The following is a 27,306-nucleotide window of genomic DNA, read 5'->3' on the forward strand; positions in this document are numbered from 1 at the left end:
CTTTTAATGTCACACATTCCGTGAAACATTTACATCTCTACCAGTGTTAGCTTGTTTGAATAAAAAATATATACCAACAGCAGAGATAAAGCCAATTTATAATTATTATAAAACCATCGCATCAATAAAGCAATCCATTCATCAAACCACAGGGACAGCCGTGGACGGTTATGACTGTGACTGTTGACGTCCAGAAGATATCTCACCCTTGCTGGGTCAGTGATTTTATTATGATCTATTGATCTCCTGTTCCTCCCCCTCTATTAATGCATAGATCAGGTAGTACCTCAATGTAAGGGAACACGCATTTGAAGCCTAATAAAGATTCCCCTTTTGCAAAGGTAAGCCATGAATTATGAACTATGTGTATGTTGTTAACATGTCAATCAAATTACGCAGGAAAAACAGCAGAAATCTGACAGATTTGGTCATATTTAAGGTCTATGTAAGCAAATACAAAAAAAATGAATGTCAACTTTGTTAAGTGCCTTTTGGGGTTTGAGTGAAAGGAGAGAAATATCCACTATTAATCACTATCAGATTAGCACACCACTGTCACTCAGATCTTGAATTGCGTCAGCGTGTTTTGCCTTCTTCCACCGTGGTCGTATGCATCGTCAGCTCATAGTCTGCTGTGTGCTGAACATCACGTCATCTTTCTGGGGTGTTCTGCTTCTCAGTGGTCCAGTCCAGGCCTAGTGGGGGGCTTACGGCCAGCTCTTTCACACGCTGCCCCCTGTGAAGTCTCCTCTGGTAAATCCTTTCTGAAACCGTTAACGAGACAAAGGGGTTTAGTGGAAGTGAGGTAAACACTCCAAAAAGTACAACTGACAAACTTAAAGTAAAGTATGTGATGAATACCGTTAAATTGTGTATTTTTTATTTGAAGGTAGTAGGTTATGTTTCTGTATTAGAATACAGAAGCATTACTTCATGAGAAACAAGTTCAAACTGAGCGGGACACCTTCTGGAGACATGGTGTGAGCTTTGGGAGGCTAAACCTGGAATCTGCCCACACAACAAACAGAACGCTGTTGTTTGCTCTGCCTGGGGGGGGGGGGGGGCTCTATGGGAAGGGAACACCAGAAGGAGCCAGATGCTTTATGGGAAGAGAACACCAGTCACCCCCGCTGACGGGGAGCCGTCAGAAGGCCAGAGGCTCTTTGTGACATTCCCCACATTTCCATGGCATGTGTGTTCTGGAGGACACACACGCCCCACTGAGCCAAACCCTGAGCCACAGAACACTAGCGCTGTCCTGACATGTGGGGTTACTTGGAAACAGGCCAGAAAGGACCTGCCTACTGAAAATGGACCAATCAGAGCAGCGGACACAAGACAAACAAGTTCAACAAGGACAGCTGATAGCACCAATTAGAGCTGAGATTAAAAAGTTGCTGCTCTGCTCTTCATCAACGACGTAAATAACAGCTCCTATTGTACAACAAGAGCAATATTCTGATTCAGTAAAGACCAGCCGATGTCGTCTACCAGAACACGCTGCTTTTGTCTTCCACGGGCCGTGCCGACCTGCTGGTCTGTGAAGTGGAGCCAGCCGCCTCTCACACGATGGTTCAGAGGCTGGCATGACAGGCTCTTTGGGCTCAGTGTTCTCTGCTGCACGCTCTGCTGGCTGCAACACAGCTGGCCTTTTATTCTGCACTCATTGACACGTCATGTTTTGTACATTAAGAAACCCCCCCATATTAAGCGATTATCATTCCATACAATGTTTTAAGGGGCTGAGGTCAATGCAGGGGTCCTTAAACCACATCAAGTCTGGTGAATGAGCCTCACAGCTGGACAGAAGGACAGAGTGGGCGAGCTGACCGTCTGTCCACTTCCAGGCAGGAGGACAAGATGGAATTGTAACAGAGAAAACATAAGCAGAATTGTCGGGGGGGGGGGGGGGGGGGGGGTAGGGGCAGGGTTCAGGAGAGGCTGGAGACGAAGGGAAAACAGATGAGGTCAACGGAAAAAAAGGTCGATCAGGACAGAGTGGAAATAGAAAAAACATCCGGTGATGCCTGAGAACGAAACATAACAACACGGTCAGCCTGGGTCTACTGCCACACCAGTTTCATCACATCCTCTCCCTACAGGAAGTGACGGGTCACTTACCCAGCGATGGTTGTTGGGTTGAGTAGCCTAAGGGGCGCGGACATATGTCTGATGACTAATGGGAAAACCCACTGGGTGCTTTTAATAAGAAGTCCACTTATCTGTTCTGCTTACGAAATGTAGATGTCATGAGGATGTTTGGATTTCCTAATAAAGAAGGTACTACTAGTTCAAAGTAGCTGGGCTTTATCCAGCAGAGCTCTTTAGTGTTTGTCATGGTGCACTTTTCATTATGTGGCGGAGTTGCATGTGGCTCAGGAGGTAGAACGGGTAGGCTGGTAACTGGAAGTTTGCTCCTCCTAGCTGAGTGCCGGCATGTCCCTGAGCAAGAAACCTCACCTAACTGCTCGACGAGCTGGCTGCCGCCCTGCGTGCTTGACACCACCGTCGGTGGGTGAATGTGTGCATGAATGGGTGAATGTTAGGCAATATTGTAAAGTGCTTTGAGTGGCCACTGGTTTGAAAGGCGCTGTAGAAATGCAGTCCATTTACCGTTTGCGTACCATTCCATGTTTTTTAATATCTTCATCAGCGTAGTTATTAACGCTCCATCTTTAGATACCTCAGCAAGAGGAACCAAACTCAAACAGGAAACCAGAGGGCGTTGGCTGAGCAGCGCGCGGTCCTCACTCACCAGCTTGTAATCTTTGTGAAGCTTGTTGTACTGGAACATGTTCAGCAGAACCGTCGACGCCGCCTTGGCCGCCTTTAGTCCACCGGTGCTGAGGACAGAACCAGCACACTCAGCCCAGACGGGACGGAACACACACAGAACCAACACACTCAGCCCAGACAGGACGGAACACACACAGAACTACAGGGGGACCAAGCAGGGTGCTGAACTGGGTTTAATTGGGCCGTGTGCTACAATCATTTTATCCCCCAGGGAATTGTAAACTGAGTTGTGTTTTCCTGAGCTGTGGAATTTGCTCTTTTTCTTGAGCTCTTGCCTGTCGAGTGGTGGAGGCTTGGGAGGGGTTTCTAAAGAGCCTCTTGGGATTGGGTGATAAAACTACAATAATAACACTCCCCCAGTTTATTACAACTAATCCTTTATAAATGAATGGACAATTCGGGTGTAAAAATGGATCTGGGATATGTTTAATATGATATCGAGTTGGAATGTTTGTTTGGGAGCAAAAAGGCGCGTATAGACTCATTCTTAGCCGATTCCACCAAAACGCTATAAACTTGGAACGATGGGGGCACTGGTTATGGTAAAAACTAAATCGCTACTTTGAACCACTTAAAAGGCTAGAAGTAGTCTGACACTTCTTTGGTAGTATAATAAGGGTCTTAACATATAAAACGAGGCACACTTACTGTACACTTACAAAGATAACTTTGTAAGTGTACAGATTGTTTATTATTATTGTTTATACACACAATGCCATCAGTAGTTCACCCGTCTACGCCATCTTGTATTTAAGACTCGATAAGTAGATTTGCGAACACAGAGCTTGCGTGTTGCTGACGGATGTCACAATCTCTGTGTTCGTCAATCTATCTACTGATGGTATTGTGTGTATAAAATGTCCTTTTTAATAAACAATCTGTACACTTACAAAGTTATCAATGCCTCGTTTTATATGTTAAGATCCTTATTATGCTACCAGAGAAGTGTCTGGCTACTTCTAGCATTTTAAGTGGTTTAAAGTAGTTTTTACCATAACCAGTGCCCCCAAGTTTATAGCGTTTTGGTGGAATCGGCTAAAAACAACCAATTTAAGAATGCGTCTATGCGCGCTTTTTTGCTCCCAAATGAACATTCCATCTCGTTATCATATTAAACATATCCCAGATCCATTTTACACCGGAATTGTCCTTTAACTACCCTTAAAATGACAAAAAAAACACACAAACTGGCTCAAACCAGTAGAGAGTTGGCCTGGTGGTCTCTCAACATGGAAATTCTGAAAATGGTGAAGAATTGTGCTTCATTGATATAAATGAAAATAAACACTTAAACAACTACCCTACTGGTGATATCACAGATACAACAGGAACACACGACTTTGGGTGTAGACTAGCGTGAGTGGTGTGTGAACCACGCGTTTCTCGGTTTGTATTCTTCTTGTCAACTGTGCTTGTCTTGGTTGTTCAGGGAGGTTGTATCGCATTACCTAATGACTTCATCAGCTCGTTACATAACGGGTCAGCTGCAGTCCAGGTGTCTCCTACCTGTTAATTAGCTTGTTACCTAACGACCATGGGTCCCCTACAGTCTCCTACCTGTTAACTAGCTCGTTAGCTCGTAACCTAAGGACCATGGGTACTCTACAGTCTCCTACCTATTAATTAGCTCGTTACCTAACGACCATGGGTCCCCTACGGTCTCCTACCTGTCAATTAGCTCATTACCTAAAGACCATGGGTCCCCTACAGTCTCCTACCTGTTAATTAGCTCGTTACCTAACGACCATGGGTCCCCTACGGTCTCCTACCTGTTCATTAGCTCGTTACCTAACGACCATGGGTCCCCTACGGTCTCCTACCTGTTAATTAGCTCGTTACCTAACGACCATGGGTCCCCTACGGTCTCCTACCTGTTAATTAGCTCATTACCTAACGACCATGGGTCCCCTACGGTCCCCTACCTGTTAATTAGCTCGTTAACTAAGGACCATGGGTCCCCTACGGTCTCCTACCTGTTAATTAGCTCGTTACCTAACGACCATGGGTCCCCTACAGTCTCCTACCTGTTGTCATGCGAGGTCTTGATGGCCAGCAGTTTGGGGATGCCGTCGAAGAAGGTGAGGTCGCGGGCGGCCAGCGAGCTGCCGGTCACCAGCTGGTTGAGCGCGCCACAGAGGTTCACCACCACCTCGCTGCCGGGGTGCTTCTGGTGGCCGTCGGCCGGCAGCTTGGCCACCAGAACGTTCACTGAGCTCTTGGCTGGGGGGGGGACAACGGTTAGATCATTAGGACCTGAGAAGGAAATGGACCTGAGAAGGAAATGTGTCGGGTCAGAGGGTGAGGGAGGCAGACCCTTGTGGAGGTTGGTATTTTTTAACATTTAGATTTACATTCAGGGCGTTTAACAGACGTTTTTAGCCAGAGCGACTTCTAATAAGTACATTTGTCAGAAGAAAGTGACACAGGAATATATCTCTGTCGGTACAGTAAGGATGTTCATAGAACCAAGTGCCAAGCACTAACAATCACTAGGTTAACCCATTCCCCGTACACAACAGAGATAGCTAGGATAAGAAGCTACACAATGCTAAGTTCTATTTTTAAGTGCAAGGAGGTACAACATACACTAAGTGCGTTAGAGGGGTGGGGCGGGGGTGGGGGGGAAGGCTATTCACAGTCCAAGGGAACTCTGAACAATTGAGTCTTGAGTCTTTTGCTGAAGCTGGTGCGCGATAACTGAAGAAAGAGAGGCTGGAGTGAGATCTTTAGAATGACAAAGTCCTGCTGGTAGAGATGATTGTTTTCTGAGTTATATTTAATGCATGTTGTCCTGCTGGCTCCGAGGAAGATCTTGTGGGTTGATTGCAGGCGTTACAGATCACAGCTGTTACACCATCCAACAGCACCCCCACATAATACACCATCCCGCCCCACCACGACCCCCACCGTTCCCCCCCCCGAGTCTTGGGGGGCGGGTCCTCACCCATGCGGCTCTTGTCGCGGGTGTGGCGGGCCAGGTTGCGGAGCAGGCCAGTCAGCGGCCTCATCTCCTCCTCGCTGTGCGTGTCCAGCAGCTCCAGCAGCAGCGGCAGCATGCGCTCCTGCTCCAGGATGACGTAGCTCAGCACGCCGGGCCACTGCACAGGGGGGGGGGGGAGGTTAAGGGTGAGGGTGAGGTAGGGTGAGGTAGAGTAGGGTGGGAGGGCGGGGGTGAGGGTGGGCGTGGGGGTGAGGACAAGGGTGGGGTGATGTAGGGTGAGAGTGTGAGGTGGTGTAGGGATGGGGAGGGCGTGAGGTGAAGACAGGGGAGAGAGGGAGGGGGGGTAAAGTCACGGCGGTGTGTGGATTGCGCTGACCTCAGTCAGCGTGGAGGCGACAGAATGTTGGGCTGCGCACCGTGAATAAATACCATGAGGAGGATGTGACCACAACGGGGAGAGGTCATGTGACCACACCGGGGAGAGGTCGTGTGACCACACAGGGGAGAGGTCATGTGACCACACCGGGGAGAGGTCGTGTGACCACACCGGGGAGAGGTCGTGTGACCACACCGGGGAGAGGTCATGTGACCACACAGGGGAGAGGTCATGTGACCACACCGGGGAGAGGTCGTGTGACCACACCGGGGAGAGGTCATGTGACCACACCGGGGAGAGGTCATGTGACCACACCGGGGACCCCCCCCCCACCCCTCCATTCCTACACCCCCTCGCACACCTCCGCCCACCCCACCTGAAACTACTCCCCCCTTGGTCCCAATATCCCACCCGACCTGAACCTCCCCCCCACCCTACTCTCCCTCCCCCCACCCTACTCTACCTCCCCCCCACCCTACTCTACATCCCCCCCACCCTACTCTCCCTCCCCCCCACCCTACTCTACATCCCCCCCACCCTACTCTCCCTCCCCCCCACCCTACTCTCCCTCCCCCCCACCCTACTCTACATCCCCCCCACCCTACTCTACCTCACCCCCACCCTACTCTCCCTCCCCCCCACCCTACTCTACCTCCCCCCACCCTACTCTACCTCCACCCCACCCTACTCTACCTCCACCCCACCCTACTCTACCTCACCCCCACCCTACTCTCCCTCCCCCCCACCCTACTCTACCTCCCCCCCACCCTACTCTACCTCACCCCCACCCTACTCTCCCTCCCCCCCACCCTACTCTACATCCCCCCCACCCTACTCTACATCCCCCCCACCCTACTCTACCTCCACCCCACCCTACTCTACCTCACCCCCACCCTACTCTCCCTCCCCCCCACCCTACTCTACCTCCCCCTTTCCCCCCAGACCGCGGCCTGCGGCCTGGGTCTAGGTGTCGGTCTCTGGGTCCTCACCCGGGACTCTCCGATGGTGATGTTCTGCAGAGCCCCCAGCGCAGCCTCGCGGGTCACAGAGCTGCAGGTGTTGTTCTGCAGCACGGCCTTGTACAGCGCCACCACCTGGGGGTGCCACAGCCACTCGGCCCCCCGCGGCTTCCCCGACACCTCGGAGAACATGGAGGCCATCTCGGGGTCCAGCTGCGGGCCGGCCGGGGACAAGAGGAGAAGGGGAAGAGAGAGAAGCAGAACGTCTGGGTCAGAAGAGCACAGCAGGGCACATGAGGTCACACGCTGGATTGCTTACTTTCTTCTTTTCATTATGAGTCTGTTTCCTGTGCAGTGCTGCACCCTGCTCCTATAAACCGATGACGTGGTCGCTACCTCATCCTCTATCAGATCTGTGTGCGCCGGTTGCCATGGTGATGCATAACGTCCAACCCTCCAAACCCGTTTGCTTTGCTCTGACTTTGCACGAGAAGGCCAGAGTGTTAACTCGCCATGAGGGACCTTTAATCACGAGTGAAAGAAACAAACTCTCGCGGCCGTCCCGCCGTAAAGCCTGAGCACACATGCCCCAGCGGGGTATTGGCTTCTCTCCGTGTGAGCGAGCAGAAAGCTGATCCTGTTTCCTACTCTGTGTGTAAGACGACTCCCCCTGTGGAAACAGCGTTTGGGTTTCTTCTCTGTGCTCAGCCTCCAGGACACCTGGTGAGACTCTCACTGGAGCGTCTCACCAGGAGGATGCTAACAGGTTCATGCTAAGATGTAAAGAGTGTTCAGGTTTACACACCACATAGCAGCTAACCAAAGAACTACGATAAATGTTTTCAATCAACGACTTCTCTCACTCAACGGCATCTCTCACTATTGGCATCTCTGACGCAATTATCTTTTTCCTAGTTCATCCTTTCTTGTGATTTATAACTCAACACACTTTCCTTAAGTTTATTCCTTGTGGCACCAAAGTGTATTATTATGTTTATTATGATATGAAGTTACTACTTAGAACCATTTTCACAAAGATGTCATCGTAAAACAAACACAGGTTGGCTCTAAACCCTGATTATGGGTCCGCTAGTTCAGGAACCAGGGCACAGGTCCTTAACTCATCCTCACTAGTTCAGCCTGCTAGGTCAGGGACCAGAGCACAGGTCCTTAACTCATCCTTACTAGTTTAGCCTGCTAGTTCAGGGACCAGAGCACAGGTCCTTAACTCATCCTCACTAGTTCAGCCTGCTAGTTCAGGGACCAGAGCACAGGTCCTTAACTCATCCTCACTAGTTCAGCCTGCTAGTTCAGGGACCAGAGCACAGGTCCTTAACTCATCCTCACTAGTTCAGCCTGCTAGTTCAGGGACCAGAGCACAGGTCCTTAACTCATCCTCACTAGTTCAGCCTGCTAGTTCAGGGACCAGAGCACAGGTTCTTAACTCATCCTCACTAGTTCAGCCTGCTAGTTCAGGGACCAGAGCACAGGTCCTTAACTCATCCTCACTAGTTCAGCCTGCTAGTTCAGGGACCAGAGCACAGGTCCTTAACTCATCCTCACTAGTTTAGCCTGCTAGCGGTGCCCGTGTACCTAGAGAAGACGAGAAGCCGTCCAGAGGAACCCTGAGGTCATCCTATGAGGCTGCCTCTGAAAACCATCTATGAGACCAGCAGGAAACGCCCAGCGCTTGTCCTCAGAGCGTTTTTGCTTTTTTGGCCGGTCACTTTCGGTTGAAAATCTTTAAACTGTTTAGAAAAGCACAGCCGTCATCACCGTTTTCTTTGTCACTGTTTTCAGCCAATCACAGATCATATTCAACTGTCAACGCAACATTTAATTTCGGAAAAGAGTCGGTTGTTACATATAAACAATGGCTAGTTGTCATAGAAACTGTAAACAAAGCACAGGGATGCAGCTGTCTTGTTTTTCACCGCCCAAGCACTTCATCCCAGTGCCTCCCAGCACCAAAGCCTTCCCAGTGCCTCCCAACACCGTGCCAGCGCAGATCTGCCAGGAAAACCCCCTCTGTGGACATAGGTCCTTAAGAGTGAACAATCATGCCCAGCAATCAAAACTTGCTTGTTAACCCTAGCTAGCTCACAGTCTCCCACTATCACCCTCTGGTCCTTTAACGTGGACCTCAGCTGGACTCAAGAGTAGGGTCCATCAGTATAATGACTCCACTGAGGGCTACAGTAGTGACATGAAGAGGTTCCTCCCACATCTCCTCACCTCCTTGAGCTTCTTGCTCTGCAGGGGGAAGCAGCCGATGGCCTGGCTGCCCTTGGCGGCGGCGTTGGCGCGTGACGGCCCCTCCAGGCGCTGGCGGGTGGCGTAGGGCAGCTCGGCGTACAGCTGGTAGGACAGGTTCCTCAGGATGCAGATCGTGTTCTCCACCCCCTGCGGGGAACCGGGGGGATGAAGGGAGGGGAGGGGTCAACATACTGTGCATGGCCTACCCTACCGCCCACTGTCTAACCCGCCGCCACCACTATCTAACCCCTACGGCCCATTCTCTAGCTCCTTGTTTCTCAAAGTGTGGGGCGGGCCCCACTAATGGGGAATAGAGATCTGACAGGTGAGGCGCAGAAAGCAACAGGAAAATGGATTGCCTTTTCAATGCCTTTCTTTATTGCCAATGAACAAAATAGCCACATACAAACAAAGCAATCATTAATGGGCCCATATGCAGACAATATGCAAACAAAAACCAGAATCTGGGGATTAGGAGCAAAATTTAACATGGAAAAAAAATAAGGTGAAAATAGTGCTTCAACATTGTTCTGAAGGCTGGTGGGGTTGGACAATTTCCGACCCTCCATGCGTGGGGAATGACAGAAAAGGTTTGAGAACCACTGCTCTAACCCCATACGGCCCACTGTCTAACCCCCCACTCTCCATATGTCATCACATGTATCTCAACTCAAAGCCTGTTTCTCCAATGATCCTGAACTACAGCATGAACTCATTTCAGAAGGTTTAGTGTGGGGGAGCGGAGCTCCGTGGCTTACTGAGGCCGGGGGGTCTCCCTGGGGGAGGAGGGGAGCTGAGAGGAGGTAGCTTAAGGCCGGGCCCAAGTGGTGGAGGGGAGCTGAGGTGTTACCTTGTCGTTGGCGATGTCCTCCTGCAGGGCGTTCTTGACGTAGGCCACCAGGGAGTCGACCAGCCCCCGCACCTCCCTCATCTTCTGCCTCGTCCTCTCATTCACAGAGCTCAGGTTTCTAAACAATGGGACACGAGCACATGAGGTCAGCCGTGGATCACGGCCCACGTTTGGGTCTCTGAGTCTGACGTAATGCGTGGCTGGGGAAAAGATCATTTGTCTTGTGCTTTGGTGAGTGTTTAACAATAGACAGGGTGTTTTTATGCATCGGTCATTCAACAAAGTTGAACCAAATAAACAGTTTATTTCAGCTAATCAAACACACTCGCGATTACACTCCTTGAGTCCTTGGTGGAAGCTCTAAGCCCCCGGAACCTCCTAAACAAACAGCAACACCACCTATAATCTGATAGTGAAGCAGCAACACCACCTATAATCTGATAGTGAAGCAGCAACACCACCTATAATCTGATAGTGAAGCAGCAACACCACCTATAATCTGTCAGTGAGGTATGGAGCAGCCTCACTGTAGTAGCTCCACTGTCTCAGCTCTGATCATCTGACCTCCCCCAGCAGAGCTACATGGACGGACCTTCACCCCTCTAACATCATCAATAACAGCTTTCCCCATTGTATGGAATCAATTACACTATACTATGCTATACTATACTGTACAATACTATTCCTTTACTTTACTAAACTATACTATGCTGTGCTATGCTCTACTCTACTCCTCTGGAGCGGAGCCGGGGTCGCTCCAGGGGTACCGCTGGTAGTCCTCCCTCTCCCAGGACAGACGTTCAACCTGTACAGATGGGTACCTGAGGCAGCCGGTGGCGTTGTAGAAGATGTCCTCCTCCGAGGGGCTGAGCAGGATGGCGCCGGCGTCCTGCGTGCAGCAGAGCGGCACCAGCACGCGCTCCGTCAGCTCCGGCAGCGCCTCGCGGGACAGCTTCTCCTTCAGGTTCTCCCTGGAGGACAGGTTCCACAGGATGCCTGGAGGCACGGGGGGGCCGTCAGAGAGGAGGATCTCCAGAGACCAGGAGCTCCGTGGGGGGGGGGGGAAATGGAGCAGCGCGGGGGGGAAGCAGCGCTGGGTTTCATTAAGTCAGTCTGTTGACTCAGCAGAGCCTCTTAGAACAAGACGCTCCCAGATACGCAAGCTTTCCAGGGAAGATTTATACTTTATTGTGTCCCCCACGTCCCCCCTGTTCCCTCCCCTCACCCCCCTTCCACACCCCGTCCTCCCTGCCCCATCTCCCCCGCCCCCACCCCTGTCCTGGTGAGGTCACCGCTCCTCACCCGTGACGTTCTTCCGCAGCTCCTCGTCGGGCTCCCTCAGGGCGTCAACCAGCTTTGCCACGCCCCCCGCCGCGATCAGCCCCGCCTTGTTGTCGGCGTTCTCGTAGATGAGGTTGCGGGCGGCGCCCGACGCAAAGCGCTGCACCTCCTGGTTCTCGCTGGAGAACAGCTGGACCAGAGCCGGGATCCCGCTCAGAGTCCGCACCTGGACAGGTGAGGGGGGGAGGGGCAAGACTCAGTCGTCTAAATGAGTGAGGACTCTGGATGGCCTCCCCCCCCCCCCCCCACAATTCCGGTGTAAAATGGATCTGGGATATGTTTAATATTATAATCTTGGGAGCAAGGACATTTTATACACACAATACCATCAGTAGACGGGTGAACTACTGATGGTATTGTGTGTATAAAATGTCATTTTTAATAAACAATCTGTACACTTACAAAGTTATCAATGCCTCGTTTTATATGTTAAGACCCTTATTATACTACCAAAGAAGTGTCGGGCTACTTCTAGCCTTTTAAGTGGTTTAAAGTAGCGATTTAGTTTTTACCATAACAAATGCCCCCATCGTTCCAAGTTCATAGCGTTTTGGTAGAATCGGCTAAAAACAACCAACTTAAGAGTGCGTCTATATGCGCTTTTTCGCTCCCAAACGAACATTCCAACTCGTTGTCATATTAAACATATCCCAGATCCATTTTATACCGGAATTGTCCTTTAATGTACACACTTATTGTATGTTGTACGTCCTGGCACTTAATACATACATTTATTATATGTTGTACATCCTGCCACTTAAAGATAGTACTAAGCATGGTGTAGCGTCTTATCCTAGCTATCTTTGTTGTATACGGGGAATTGGTTAACCTAGTGATGTTAGTGCTTGACACTTGGTTCTATGAACATCCTTAATGTACCGAAAGCGATATATTGTTTCTCTTTCTCCTGACAAATGTACGCATTGGAAGTCGCTTCGGATAAAAGCGTCTGCTAAACGCCCTCAATGTAGATGTAGCATCGACTCTGGGCTCACCTGGTTCTTGGCGTCGTTGCTATGGTAACACTGGTGCTGGATGTAGGCGGCCCCCTGCACCTGGATGGACGGGTCGCTCTCCAGGAGGTAGCGGACGGCCGTGGGGATGTTCAGACTCTGCATTCTGCTCACAGACACACACACACACACACACACACACAAACAAGGGCACACACACACACACACACACACACACACACAAACACGCACACACGTATTCATACACACACACACAGGGACACAAACACACATACAGGTTAGCTCAAGTTGTACCATCAATTATTTGTGTGGTTCGTAACGACCACAGCTTTGTGTTTCAGGACGCTAGCGAGGGTCGTAGCTCACGGCTAAAGGGGGCGTGTCCTCACCCTCCCAGCTTGTCCACGCTGTGGTTGGAGGCGCGGTCCAGCAGGTCCACGCCCCGCCCCACGCTCCGCACGCTGTGCACCGAGGCGGCCCGGTACAGGGGCTCCTGGAACCCTCCCCCAGCCCCCGCCCCGTACTGCTGCTGCTGCTGGCCCCCCCAGCGGCCCCCGGGCCGGCTGCCTGTCCCGGGCAAGGTGCACGTCCCGGCCCAGCCCTCGGGGACCCAGCCGGGGCTCAGGTGGGTCTGCTGCTGCTGGTGGTGCTGCTGGTGGTGGTGCTGGGTCTGGTGGTGCTGACTCTGGGTCTGCTGCTGCTGCTGGCGGTTGGTGATGCGGCTGATGGTGCGGTGGGAGGGGCCCTTGTAGGTCTGCTGGAAGGCCAGCTCGTCCTGCCAGCTGGCCCCGCCCCCCGCCCGGGCCAGGGTCCCGCTGAGGCTGCGCCGCATCCCGCCCACCCCGCCGTCCGGCGCCTGGTGGGGGGCGCCGCTGGGGGGCAGGCCCACCCCCACCTGGACGTCCTCCATGTCCTCCTGGCACAGGGACTTGGAGCGGCGGTTGCCGTGCCACGGGGCCCCCCCGGTGGTGTAGCCCACCTGGACCCCCCCGGGGAGGTAGCCCCCGTGGGCCCCCCCGGTCTGGAGGGTGGAGCTGCCCTGGCTGATCCTGAAGCGGCCGTGGTCTGTCTCCACGGCCGAGCGGGAGGAGAAGCAGGCCGAGGGGAGGGGGACGGTGGCCACCTGGGAGGGGGGGGGGAAACGGGTCAGAACAGACGAGGTCCTCCTCCAGAGACGCGGCCATGGACTCAGGGTCCCAGAGGGGAACCCTGGGAACGACCAGGAGTTTAAAGCTAGTCTAAAAGGTATGAACTGTATGATCAGGACCTGAGGAAAACATGGATGAACTCCGCCCTAATCCACCAGAAAAGAGAACCTTCTTAAACCTCTGAACTGTATTAGCTGTAACTTCATATTATGTGATGTTGAATTCTATAATTCACTGCAGTAATGACGACCACCTCAGACTGTAGTCAGATTTTCCCCAGTGTTTCCTGCCCAGTTACCTTCCTATTGTTACGAACGACGTAGACCTTTGAATTTGACCAACCGGATGGAAAATCAGAAGCGACTGAGCTCTAAAACAGATGTTGGTCAAACAAACAGGTAAACTGAGTTATAGCCGTTTTAAGGTACGATCACAAGATAAAAACAAAAATTAATTTACAAAATAATATCTGTACTAAAGCAGTGATGCAGGATGTACCAGAATCAAATCAAACTGTCCTGTGTTTGAATTGGATCTGATTGTACATCAAATTGCTTCAGTATCAAATCTGTAGACATTAATCACCTAAAAGAAATGCCTAACATGGCTCTGTTGGTCGGCATGATCCACTATCTCAAGCTGGAGATGATGAGGCGTGTCCGGCCCCTGGCCCCCACTCCGAGGGCCCGCCGTCACCGCCTAAACTGAGCTGTCTAGGGCCCTTGTGAAATTCTGCGGGGACGTGTTGGGCTTGACACCAACGGGCCAGCGGCCTTCTGCTCAGAGCTCAGGGCTCAGAGAGGACAGGTGGGCGGGCCGCTGTTCCTCTAGTCTGAGGAGGCTGTCCCTCTACTCTGATGAGGCTGTTCCTCTAGTCTGAGGAGGCTGTTCCTCTACTCTGATGAGGCTGTTCCTCTACTCTGATGAGGCTGTTCCTCTACTCTGATGAGGCTGTTCCTCTACTCTGATGAGGCTGTTCCTCTACTCTGATGAGGCTGTTCCTCTACTCTGATGAGGCTGTTCCTATACTTTGAGGAGGCTGTTCCTCTACTCTGATGAGGCTGTTCCTCTACTCTGAGGAGGCTGTACCTCTACTCTGAGGAGGCTGTTCCTCTACTCTGATGAGGCTGTTCCTCTACTCTGATGAGGCTGTTCCTCTACTCTGAGGAGGCTGTTCCTCTACTCTGATGAGGCTGTTCCTCTACTCTGATGAGGCTGTTCCTCTAGTCTGAGGAGGCTGTTCCTCTACTCTGATGAGGCTGTTTCTCTAGTCTGAGGAGGCTGTTCCTCTACTCTGATGAGGCTGTTCCTCTAGTCTGAGGAGGCTGTTCCTCTACTCTGATGAGGCTGTTCCTCTACTCTGAGGAGGCTGTTCCTCTACTCTGATGAGGCTGTTCCTCTACTCTGAGGAGGCTGTTCCTCTACTCTGATGAGGCTGTTCCTCTAGTCTGAGGAGGCTGTTCCTCTACTCTGATGAGGCTGTTCCTCTACTCTGAGGAGGCTGTTCCTCTACTCTGATGAGGCTGTTCCTCTACTCTGATGAGGCTGTTCCTCTAGTCTGAGGAGGCTGTTCCTCTACTCTGATGAGGCTGTTCCTCTTCTCTGATGGAGCTAGCACCACACATCTCAAATCAAACATCCCACACCACACATCCCAGCCCAGTGATCGGTAGCCGGTTGTTTCCTGGCTTAAAGGCGCAGTCACAGGGTCCCAAAACAATAGTCCTTTGAAACACAGAGAAGGAAGCCTTTCATCGGCCTCCACCATCGCTGGGCTCCACACCTCCTCAGCTGGACGTGTGTGGGCCCGATGGCCCCCCAGAGACCACATAGACACTGCCCCTCACTGCCTCTTAAAGGAATGTTAGGCTCGCTTGGATAATGCAGGAGCCCGTAAAAAGAGAAAGGAATCCAATCTGCACTCGAGTTGAAGATATTCTACCAGAAAACAAAGTGACACAGTCCCATTGTGAGACAGTGAGACAGATATAAAATAGCAAATGCTGTGAGGGAGTGTTGAAAACAGGAGTGAGCAATAGGAGTGGTCCGTCTGTCACAATCACAGAGGGGGGAGAACAGGGTGTGTGTCCATGAGCAAAGACTGGAGTACAAAAAATACACAGTTCTCTGCACAATAAGGAGTCAATAAACAGACATTCTTTGAATATTCGTCCCCACTTGTTGGCAACTATACTAGGTGAAAATCCAAAAAAATATTGTTATGCAACACATGCTGTTAGAGTTACACCATCAAAGTGTGTCTGATGGATGAATGGTTCATTAGACTGAGAGATGGATGGAGGGACACAGCTGGATTAGACAGTCTCTGGGTGGATGATAGTGGGTGGTAGTACCAGGGTTAGACAGCCTCTGGGTGCATGAGAGTGGGCGCTAGTGGGTTAGAGAGGGGCTACAGGGGTTAGAGAGTGGGGGTTAGAGAGGGGCTACGGGGGTTAGAGAGTGGGGGTTAGAGAGGGGCTACGGGGGTTAGAGAGTGGGGGTTAGAGAGGGGCTACGGGGGTTAGAGAGTGGGGGTTAGAGAGGGGCTACGGGGGTTAGAGAGTGGGGGTTAGAGAGGGGCTACGGGGGTTAGAGAGTGGGGGTTAGAGAGGGGCTACAGGGGTTAGAGAGTGGGGGTTAGAGAGGGGCTACAGGGGTTAGAGAGTGGGGGTTAGAGAGGGGCTACGGGGGTTAGAGAGTGGGGGTTAGAGAGGGGCTACGGGGGTTAGAGAGTGGGGGTTAGAGAGGGGCTACAGGGGTTAGAGAGTGGGGGTTAGAGAGGGGCTACAGGGGTTAGAGAGTGGGGGTTAGAGAGGGGCTACGGGGGTTAGAGAGTGGGGGTTAGAGAGGGGCTACGGGGGTTAGAGAGTGGGGGTTAGAGAGGGGCTACGGGGGTTAGAGAGTGGGGGTTAGAGAGGGGCTACGGGGGTTAGAGAGTGGGGGTTAGAGAGGGGCTACGGGGGTTAGAGAGTGGGGGTTAGAGAGGGGCTACGGGGGTTAGAGAGTGGGGGTTAGAGAGGGGCTACGGGGGTTAGAGAGTGGGGGTTAGAGAGGGGCTACGGGGGTTAGAGAGTGGGGGGTTAGACAGTGGGCGGTGGGGGGTTAGACAGTGGGCGGTGGGGGGTTAGACAGTGGTGGGTTAGACAGTGGGTGGTGGGGGGTTAGACAGTGGGCGGTGGGGGGTTAGAGAGTGGTGGGTTAGACAGTGGGGGGTTGGACAGTGGGCGGTGGGGGGTTAGACAGTGGGGGGTTAGACAGTGGGCGGTGGGGGGTTAGACAGTGGGGGGTTAGACAGTGGGCGGTGGGGGGTTAGACAGTGGGGGGTTAGACAGTGGGCGGTGGGGGTTAGACAGTGGGGGGTTAGACAGTGGGCGGTGGGGGTTAGACAGTGAGACTCACCGAGAGCACGCGGCTGGGCGTGAGCGTCAGGGAGCGCGAGCTGAAGCCGTGGTTGGCGGTGAAGCTCCTCGCGGGCGGCGGGCAGAAATCTGTACCAGAGGAGGAGAGAGGAGAGGAGAGAGGAGAGAGGAGAGAGGAGAGAGGAGAGGAGAGGAGAGAGGAGAGAGGAGAGAAGAGAGATGAGAGGAGAGGAGAGATGAGAGACGAGAGAGGGGAGGAGGGAGGAGAGACAAGAGGAGAGAGGAGAGACAAGAGGAGAAGAGGGAGGAGAGAGGAGAGGAGAGAGGAGAGACGAGAGGAGAGACAAGAGGAGAGGAGAGAGGAGAGGAGAGAGGAGAGGGGAGGAGAGACAAGAGGAGAGAGGAGAGGAGAGGGGAGAGGAGAGAGGAGAGGAGAGGAGAGAGGAGAGGAGAGAGGAGAGGGGAGAGGAGAGAGGAGAGGAGAGGGGAGAGGAGAGAGGAGAGGAGACGGTCAGAACTGTGTGGTGAGAGCGGAACCAGCGGGCATGATCCACATGGTCAACCCACCGGCTGACTGGTTGTCAACCACTCAATGTTTTCAACATTTTCAACCCGGCCTGCGATGCTTCCTGACTGCCACAGCTCAGGATCCAGGCCCACCCGCTATCAGACTATAGTCCTACTCAGAAATACTTATTTATATCACATTTTACGGACTACTGCATTTCAAGTCAACTGACAAGTCTGAGTGACTTGAAGAATGTCACTTACATTTGAAAAGTGTACACTGTACACTGTACAGTTTGAATTTCTACAAACAGACAGCACAACCAGACAGGATTATGATCAAGGAATCAGGTACAATAAAAAGTACTGTATGAGGTACAGTAAGGAGGTACAGTAATAAGGTATAGTTGTGGTGCGAGGACGAAGACAAACAGCTGAGTTTTTGCTACGTCGACCTTCATCATAATCATCATCATCATGGTCCTTCCGTTAATTGTTGAAGGCCGGACCCCCTGTCATAGGGTCCCGGGCTGGGGATTAATCTGGCTGGCTGGGCTCCAGGAACACGAGCAGGAACACTGGGTGAAAGGGGCCCGGCTATCAGTATGAGGGAGCAGAGACGTTTGAGAGAGGGAAGAGAGACTGTGTGTGTGTGTGTGTGTGTGTGTGTGTGTGTGTGTGTGTGTGTGTGTGTGTGTGTGTGTGTGTGTGTGTGTGTGTGTGTGTGTACATTGTCCAGTAGAGCTCAAGAGTGAGGCAGGGAAAAGGGAGGGAGGGATAGTGGAGGAAGGGGGGAGGAGGAGGAGGAGGAGGAGGAGGAGGAGGAGGAGGAGAGGGGAGGGGGGGGTTGCATGCCTGTGCTCTGACACTCTGCAGAACAACCAGCAGGTCACAGGGATGAAGGCAGGGTCCGGTTGAACACACACACACACACACACACACACACACACACACACGCACACACACACACACACACACACACACACACACACACACACACACACTCAATCGTACGCACACACACAACACACACAAAACCACACACGCACACTCGCACGTATACATGCATTTACGCACACACATACACAGACACTACTAATAGATAACACATACTTTAAACGGACTGACAGTGTGTGAACCAGGGTGAGTTGAGCGCTGGGGTCAATGTTGTGAAACCCGATGCATGAGGCACAGCAGATACCAGAAGTCTAGAGCACCTCGTCCCTGATTGGTCAATCTAAGATCTGTCTCTATCTGGAAATTAACCTAGACGTTGATACTAACAGCTTATCACTGTGGAGAGGGTCCGGGGGTGGGCGTGTCCCTGTAACAGGGTGGGGGGTGGTCGCCTTCCAGGAATACACGTCTGCACACAGGAAATTTATTTTTATTCTAGATTTGACCTGAAAACCCCTGAAAGACAACATGGCTTATCTCCAGTGCAGCCCCATTGCAGCCAGATGTCTGCTCCCACTGGATTTAGAATGTACTTTATCCTACACACCCACCTCATAATTCAACCTCTCTCTCTCTCTCTCTCTCTCTCCCATCCTCACACACATTCTTTCTTTTGCACTAACAGAATTACCACACATTGCTTCTTCATCCACAGAGCACAGTTCTACGTTAACTGGCTGAAACTGGCTTGTGGAACATGCTTGTTCAAATGAAATTAAATAACATCTTAACTAGGGACAGTTCATTATCAGCTTAACGTTTACTGCTTGACCTGGTCCGGCTCCGGACAGGCTAGGGGCTCTGAGTTGAGTCCAGCTCTTAATTAAAGGCGAGAGTCTGTCAGAGTTCTGCCACTACTGTAGCGTGTAACGGAGAGAACAACACAACGAAGCTAACTGATAAGACTAAAGTCCATCGATTCTCCCTGTGTCCTCAAAGAGATGTAAACAGAACCACAGTGAATCCCTTCTTTGTCCTACTGGGCTTCTCTCTCCCCGTCCGTCCGTATCCTCTGAACAAGCCGTGTTTGTACGTTTAAATGGTATGGATCTGTTTATCTCAAGGGAGGAACGAATAACAACCACACCCTATGCAATAAACCAAAGACAGCCAAACCCTGGTATTCTGAAAATGAAGCGTTAGAATCTCAATGGTTTTAATTAAATCCAATCCACTTTTATGACTATAATTAAGCACTCTGACTCTGCTGATGTCTCTGGTGTCTCCTCATATCTCCCCTCACAGTAATCACCCTGCTGGCTCTTGTTGGGTTATGCCTCTGGCCTCCATCACCCTGAGCCATCGTGTGGACTCAAACAGCCCCTCACCGCTCACTCGCTCACATCTGCCTTCTCCACAAACTCCGGATTCCTTCAGAACTCGCTGCTGTGCTCCACCACACGCTGCAGGTCTCTGGGCCTACGCCCACCAGAATCCATCCCAGTTAGAGATCCTGGTCTCCTTCTCCTGAACCCCAAGACCCGGTTATACCCCTTCACCAGACCACCTCCTCTAAGTCACCCCCTGTCTGCATGGCAACCCCGTATCAACACCGTTCCTTGGACCAGATGCACCCTGCTGTGGTCCCCCAGAATACTCTTCTTCCCGTATGAGCGTTGCATGGTAGGACCTCGTCTCACTGCTACTGTGGCATCTACTGGGTCCACATTTTACAGCCCTATTCCAGATAGTTTTGTCTCCATGTGATTTTTAGAGGGCTGTTACTGAGTCTGCAGAGACTTATGTTAATTAGTTGGCTTTAAATTATACTGCACAATATTTAAATATTATCATTCACATAGTCAGAAAGGAGCATGTTTTATAGTTGGAATTATTTTGTGTGTGTATTTCTAATATAGTTGATCAGAAAATCACACGGAAGACATTTGAAGTTAACATTGCAGTTGAACAAAATCCGGACAAAAAAATAAAAAGGTTCTGGTGTGTGGGAGTACCGGGTACCAGTCTGCTGTTTCCTGCTGACCTCAGAGACCTGTTCGTATATAGAAAGCCTTGCTCAAGAGATTGCCAAAGTAGACCACAGACACTCTGATAATCTGGTGTTTGTCGTAATTGAAAAGGAATTCGCCGCATGGTATCAAAGATTAGCAGCAATGAGCTTCAATGTCTGAGGAGTTAGGAGCAGGCAGGTTTCACTTAGCAACGCAGCGCCTTTTAGACATAAATCTTTTCAATCTTTGCACTTATTACGTAAGGTTCCCCCAATGATGAGAACACCCAGAGCAGTTGTGAAACAAAACAGTTAAAACAATAAAAGTTACAACTACAGTGGGAAGCTTTGTTGTGGTCTTCAAACAAGGACAGGGTTGGCACTATGAGAACGACTTTGGTCTCAGACCAAAATTCAACCGTCAACAAGTGTTTACTGGCAGACATTTTCCCTAATGCCCCTCTGTGCAGGGAAGGTCTGGCCCCGCCCCCAGCGACCTGAAAAGGATTGCTACGGTAACCCTCCTGGTTGCTAGGTAAACTGTTTTATCAAGGGGGCCCCCGCCGGCGGCAGGCAGCTTGTTGAAGGGCCTGGTCGTCCGCTGTAGCTTTGCATTCCTTAAACCCAGCATCATTGTGATTGGTTTGAAAGGCGGTTCTGGTTTTCTTGTTTTCCATTTGCCTTTTAGAATCTCTCGTTCATTTGCATCGCAGCAGGAGAGAGTAGCACGGTAGCTTCTCTATCGCAGCGGCTAATCCCTTCCTGATGCTAACGTGTAAACTCAGCCACAGCCAATGTTTGATGGACCAACATACCAACCACATTGATACCACACTATGAAGGCTTTAATCTTATTTTCTAATATCAAAATCCTCCGTTGTCCAAAACAACACATCAGAAACCAATCCAGATGAGTGGGTTCCTTAACTTCCAACCCTGATAACTTCCTCCTAATCCCTCTTAAGTCGTCCCTATCCCACGAGCGGCTTCATTAGTGGGAGCAGCAGCCAAACATCGTTGTCATTAAGGGGGGGAAGCATGGTAGCAGGACCAACGTCTAAACGACAGAGAGCAGCTCAGCGTGCGGAGCAAACCCTCTCCATCTCTGCCAAGGACAGCTACATACGGGTTCATCCAACTCAGGAGGACGCAAGCCAGAGGAAATGTGATGAACAAACGGTGGATTGGAACGCGGCCCAAACAACCGCCTCCGAGGCAGACATGTGGCCCGGGGGCGGCTGGCCGTTGTCTCATGAGTTTAGACCGTCTGGAGGAGGAAGATGGAGCGGCCATCGCCGAGTGTTGGTGTTTGGAGGGTGAAGCTCCTCTAGAACCAAACAGTGTGTGAGATGAAGCCCCTCCCACTGAGAAGGCGGGAGACGGGCAGAATTAAAAAAACTAAATAACAGACTTCTGTCCACTCTGACTGGGGGGGGGGGGGGGGGGGGGTAGATAGGGGTTAGGTGATTTTATTGATAACATGAAGTCACTATCGATCAGCATTGACTACAGATCAATGTAGTCATTGTCATTTTGAGTAACAAGCTATTTGAAATGTTACACATTGTAACTCTAATCCTCAACTCAACAAGTATAACTGATATAACAGATATTATCAAATGTTTATGCACTGGGTAGACAGTCTTGGTAAACAGGCAGGACATATAATCAGGAACTTATGGCTTGAGATCCTTTGTAAACAGGGACACTGGGAACTACACCAGAGTGGGCGTCATAACTTCCCCTAACAGCTTCCTGTCTGCTGCTCTGGACGTCCAGAACCTCAACAACATCTCTCCACCTTACTCTGTGGTCTAACTTCTTAAACCCAGTCCAGAGAATGACCAATCTACGTGTCTTCCTTCTCTTTGTTAAGATGGGATGATCTTGTTGGAGGTTTGGTGAAACACTAATGAATAAATAGTAGGACGGCTACTGTTGGTTTGGCCTTGTGGTGTGACGTGGTACTTCTCAGAGTTGGGGTCTTCTGAACATTAGATTTTCCTCCCCATGGACTTTTACCAATACTGGCAGGGAATAATTCTGCAATGCAAGACAACTTCACCAAAAACAGCCTTGAGTACAATAGCTGCTGTTGAAATTCCCTGACCCTTCAAAAATGACTAATTTCCAATTAATGCTGTTGACCTCCAGCAAAACCGAAGTTCCAACTTAGAAAAATCCAGAAGATTAAGAAGAATAGAGCATTAGGAAACCCTCAGTTTGGAATCTTCTCAACAATAAACCGTTATGTTGTTTTTAAGTCGCCCATCTGGCTTTATGGTAGCAGAACTATTGAGGAATGTGCTTGGAGCTGAGTTACTGTATCTCAGTCCGTGTGGGCGTGATTCGATTTGTAAATGTGTAGATAAATAATCTATAAATGCAGAGTTGATCTGTGAATGTGTACTGGAAAGAAGACTCATCGCTGTTTGAGAATTTGAACCTCTCCTCACCTGTTGAGCCGTTCAGTCGAGGGATGGACGAGCACTTCTTCTCAGCCAGTCGCATGCGGACCTGCTCCTGCACCCTGCGGGCCCGGGTCCCCGCGGCGTCCCCCCCGTACGGCCCGTCGGAGATCTGCAGGTCGGACGGGAGGCCGTAGGACGTGCGGGACGAGTTGGGTTGCAAGGCGGACAGGAAGCAGCCGTCTGCCGCCCGCACAGCGACGCTCATCTTGGAGAGGCAAGTTTAAAGTTAGAGAAGACGATCACCTCGAAGTCTGACTGGAACTCCGAATCCCGATGAAGATGAACGCGTTCAGGGCAGAAACATCCAGAAGAACAACAACAAAACAAGGGTCGACTGTTCGCCTTGGAGGTGGAAGAGCGATTAGAACGAGCTGAGCTCCCGCACCGCGTCTCTGAAGCTGTGCGCCGTTAGATCAGCAGGACTGAAGGACGACACCGGGACCGGACCTTTAGACGCTCCGAGGAGGAGGAGGAGGAGGAGGAGGAGGCGAGGGGGGGGGGCGGGGGCCGGAGGCGGGTCTTCCGACGCTCAGCCATTCACCTGTTGCTCGCAGGACGATATCAGTCAGAGATTCACATCGTCCAGGAATAGTTCTGACTGAATGATAATGAAGTCATTTGGGCTGATTCTGCCTGAGTGTACATTACGCCTTGTGGGTTGGGTTCCTGTCTTTACGCACAGCGCGAGTGATGGGGACAGGGACGTGACAGACAGATACACCCCGGGTCGAGTGACAGTTGACGGACAGATACACACCGGGTGACAGCTGTCCGTCAACAGATGTGTCAGCGGGGAGGGTGCGCTTAGTGGGCCATATATTTAATACTCATTAATTGAATCCCCATATATGTAGGCTACTTGATAGAGTTCCTATCTCTGTTCATTGATGTTCTTACACAAGGCCGTTTGTAAAGCCAGTACATCATAAGTCATTTAATACTGGAGGACTCAATACTAGACTTGACGTGTTATGTGTCTATTAATCCCTTATCGTATCTATTTATGTATTTATGTATATTTATCTTTCCGATTGGACCAAATGTTGTCTTTACATTTTTGCTTGATATTGCTTCTATGAGTTTTCCTATTCCACCGCAGTCTGAGCCATCTGCCATTATTGAAGATGCTTTTAGGTTAGGAGGCTAAAGGCCGATCTAGTTCATGTGTTCACCTATCAATTCACACCTTTATCACCTACGCAATCTAAATCAGAAGTAGGTAGCCTACTAATCTAATTATACATTATCCCACAATCTATTGTAGAATTTTGGTGCTTGTTAGTGTCTTTTTGTGTTCACAATTCTTAGTGTGGGGACAGGCCAGTTCCTCTCCAACTGACACGAGGTGTTATTTCCAACCGTCCTCCATTTGTTATGTCCCAACAGGACAAACCAACCTGGCCGTCTGGGACATAGCCAGGACCATATACCTTATCAAGGTAGACACTGCATCTGTTATTTTGTTATTCACGCTTTCTTCTCTATAATACTCGCCCCAAACCTTTGGTTCGAGAAGAAGAGGGGTCGACAGCCAAGGAGCACGTCTGGAGATTGCTCCTCACTCGCCTACACTATAGATTATTCAACCTAAATCTATATCTTGTTGTATTACATCCTGGTATAAACCACCTATTCGATCCTCTGATCCAACCTGTCAAGCTGCCTTGATTTCCACTTCAAGAATTACTACTAGGTCTACAACAATAAATACACGACGCAGAGTCTACACGAACAGTTAAGAAATAAGCTGAAATCTAACACTATTTAACAACGACACTTTCCGTGACCTTCAAGGTGTCAATAGGTCATTTCGGGATTTAACCACACAGGAATCTTTTTTTTTCTGCAGGGGCTTCCGTCCAGTTCCTCCCTGACAGCTCTGAGTTCAGTGATGACCAGCAGGAGACTCCCGGTCTGGTTCCAGTAAGAGGTCGTGACCACTCCGTCTGAACTGAAGTCACTGACCTTCATCCGATGGGTCACAGTGTGTTGGTGCCATCAAAAAAGGAGATTAATATTCTCGTTATTTTCTCCTGTATTCCTCCCTAATCCTTATCTCATAGTGCCTCGGTATTATAGAACTGTCCATATTCTCTCAGATGTATTGATTCCTTTGTAATTTACCAAAGTAGGATGTTTTTTTCAGTTTTGAGTACATTTCGGATGCGTAATTTACTGATACATTAACTCAATGAAATGCATGTTTTATGTCGGCATTCAAAAGATAAATAATAATAACTCATACTGCAGTGAACTCAGTAGGGGTCGCTGTTCAACTAGTTTACAAGTAGAAACTTTGAAAACACAACATGTTTTTAACTCCAGCATGTAATTATACGGCGGTTGGGGTTACAACTGAAATAAAATAAATGGAATTAAATTGAGGCCCTAACAGGGATGAATGAGGCTCATTAACAACCATCGATGACAACGGTGCTGCTTACGGTGGACGCATCACAACAGGTGTGTAAACTCAAAACACCCAGCAGTCTATAAAACGGATCTATGGTTCATGGTCACAATAAGAATCACCTTCAAGAGACCATAATAATATATCAGTCAACTTATTCACGTCAATTATCAAACACAACAAAGCAAGGTAAACAATTTATTGTGTAAAGAAAAATATTCAAAGTTGATCTGTCTGAGAGTATAAAGTAACCTTTAAGTGTGTATAGATTGAAACAGACGGGCAGGCTGGTACCAAGGCTCACGCAAACTCGCCGTTCCTGCTTCCTGTGAGCCAGCATCCTGTCTGCCGCTCGGCTGATTACAGGCTGCTCAACGCCTTGCTGAAGGGCTGTGGAAGAAGTGTTGGGCTAGGGTCTCTACTCACAACTCTTGGGACAGGAGATCTAAAGGAGCTGAGGAGCTCAGTTGGGTCAAAACATTTACGGGGAGTGACCACAAATATGTGTACGTCGTGTACGACGCAGAGTCTACACGAACAGTTAAGAAATAAGCTGAAATCCAACACTATTTAACAACGACACTTTCCGTGACCTTCAAGGTGTCAATAGGTCATTTCGGGATTTAACCACACAGGAATCTTTTTTTTTCTGCAGGGGCTTCCGTCCAGTTCCTCCCTGACAGCTCTGAGTTCAGTGATGACCAGCAGGAGACTCCCGGTCTGGTTCCAGTAAGAGGTCGTGACCACTCCGTCTGAACTGAAGTCACTGACCTTCATCCGATGGGTCACAGTGTGTTGGTGCCATCAAAAAAGGAGATTAATATTCTCGTTATTTTCTCCTGTATTCCTCCCTAACCCTTATCTCATAGTGCCTCGGTATTATAGAACTGTCCATATTCTCTCAGATGTATTGATTCCTTTGTAATTTACCAAAGTAGGATGTTTTTTTCAGTTTTGAGAACATTTCGGATGCGTAATTTACTGATACATTAACTCAATGAAATGCATGTTTTATGTCGGCATTCAAAAGATAAATAATAATAACTCATACTGCAGTGAACTCAGTAGGGGTCGCTGTTCAACTAGTTTACAAGTAGAAACTTTGAAAACACAACATGTTTTTAACTCCAGCATGTAATTATACGGCGGTTGGGGTTACAACTGAAATAAAATAAATGGAATTAAATTGAGGCCCTAACAGGGATGAATGAGGCTCATTAACAACCATCGATGACAACGGTGCTGCTTACGGTGGACGCATCACAACAGGTGTGTAAACTCAAAACACCCAGCAGTCTATAAAACGGATCTATGGTTCATGGTCACAATAAGAATCACCTTCAAGAGACCATAATAATATATCAGTCAACTTATTCACGTCAATTATCAAACACAACAAAGCAAGGTAAACAATTTATTGTGTAAAAAAAAATATTCAAAGTTGATCTGTCTGAGAGTATAAAGTAACCTTTAAGTGTGTATAGATTGAAACAGACGGGCAGGCTGGTACCAAGGCTCACGCAAACCCGCCGTTCCTGCTTCCTGTGAGCCAGCATCCTGTCTGCCGCTCGGCTGATTACAGGCTGCTCAACGCCTTGCTGAAGGGCTGTGGAAGAAGTGTTGGGCTAGGGTCTCTACTCACAACTCTTGGGACAGGAGATCTAAAGGAGCTGAGGAGCTCAGTTGGGTCAAAACATTTACGGGGAGTGACCACAAATATGATAACAACGTATGGTTGATTATGGGGACAACATCTGTTAGATTATGAGGACAACATCTGGTCGATTAAGGGGACAACTTCTGGTCGATTATGGTGACATCATCTGGTAGATTATGAGGACAACATCAGGTAGACTATAACAACATCTGGTCGATTGAACAACATCCGGTCGATTATAGTGACAACATCTGGTAGATTATGGGGACAACGTCATTATGGTGAGTCTGACAACATCTGGTAGATTATGAGGACAACTTCTGGTAGACTATAGTGACAACATCTGGTATATT

The 27,306-nt window shown here is 49.9% G+C and overlaps 1 protein-coding gene across 1 annotated transcript; it reads right to left on the minus strand.

Moving 5' to 3' along the window:
* Positions 1 to 14: 14 nt before the first annotated feature.
* LOC307075685 (plakophilin-3-like) lies at positions 15 to 23,293 on the minus strand. The gene is made up of 13 exons (XM_079736363.1): positions 22,872 to 23,293; positions 17,041 to 17,129; positions 12,883 to 13,616; positions 12,515 to 12,638; positions 11,481 to 11,685; positions 11,000 to 11,174; positions 10,179 to 10,296; positions 9,308 to 9,475; positions 7,103 to 7,285; positions 5,741 to 5,894; positions 4,821 to 5,016; positions 2,756 to 2,843; positions 15 to 764 (listed from the first exon to the last, which is right to left on the minus strand). Exons 1-13 carry the CDS (start codon positions 23,089 to 23,091, stop codon positions 723 to 725), a joined length of 2,496 nt encoding a protein of 831 aa, XP_079592489.1. The 5' UTR covers positions 23,092 to 23,293; the 3' UTR covers positions 15 to 722.
* Positions 23,294 to 27,306: the final 4,013 nt, after the last annotated feature.

This window comes from Pollachius pollachius (assembly GCF_949987615.1).
Source record: "Pollachius pollachius genome assembly, chromosome: 5".
NCBI classification, from domain to species: Eukaryota; Metazoa; Chordata; class Actinopteri; order Gadiformes; family Gadidae; genus Pollachius; species Pollachius pollachius.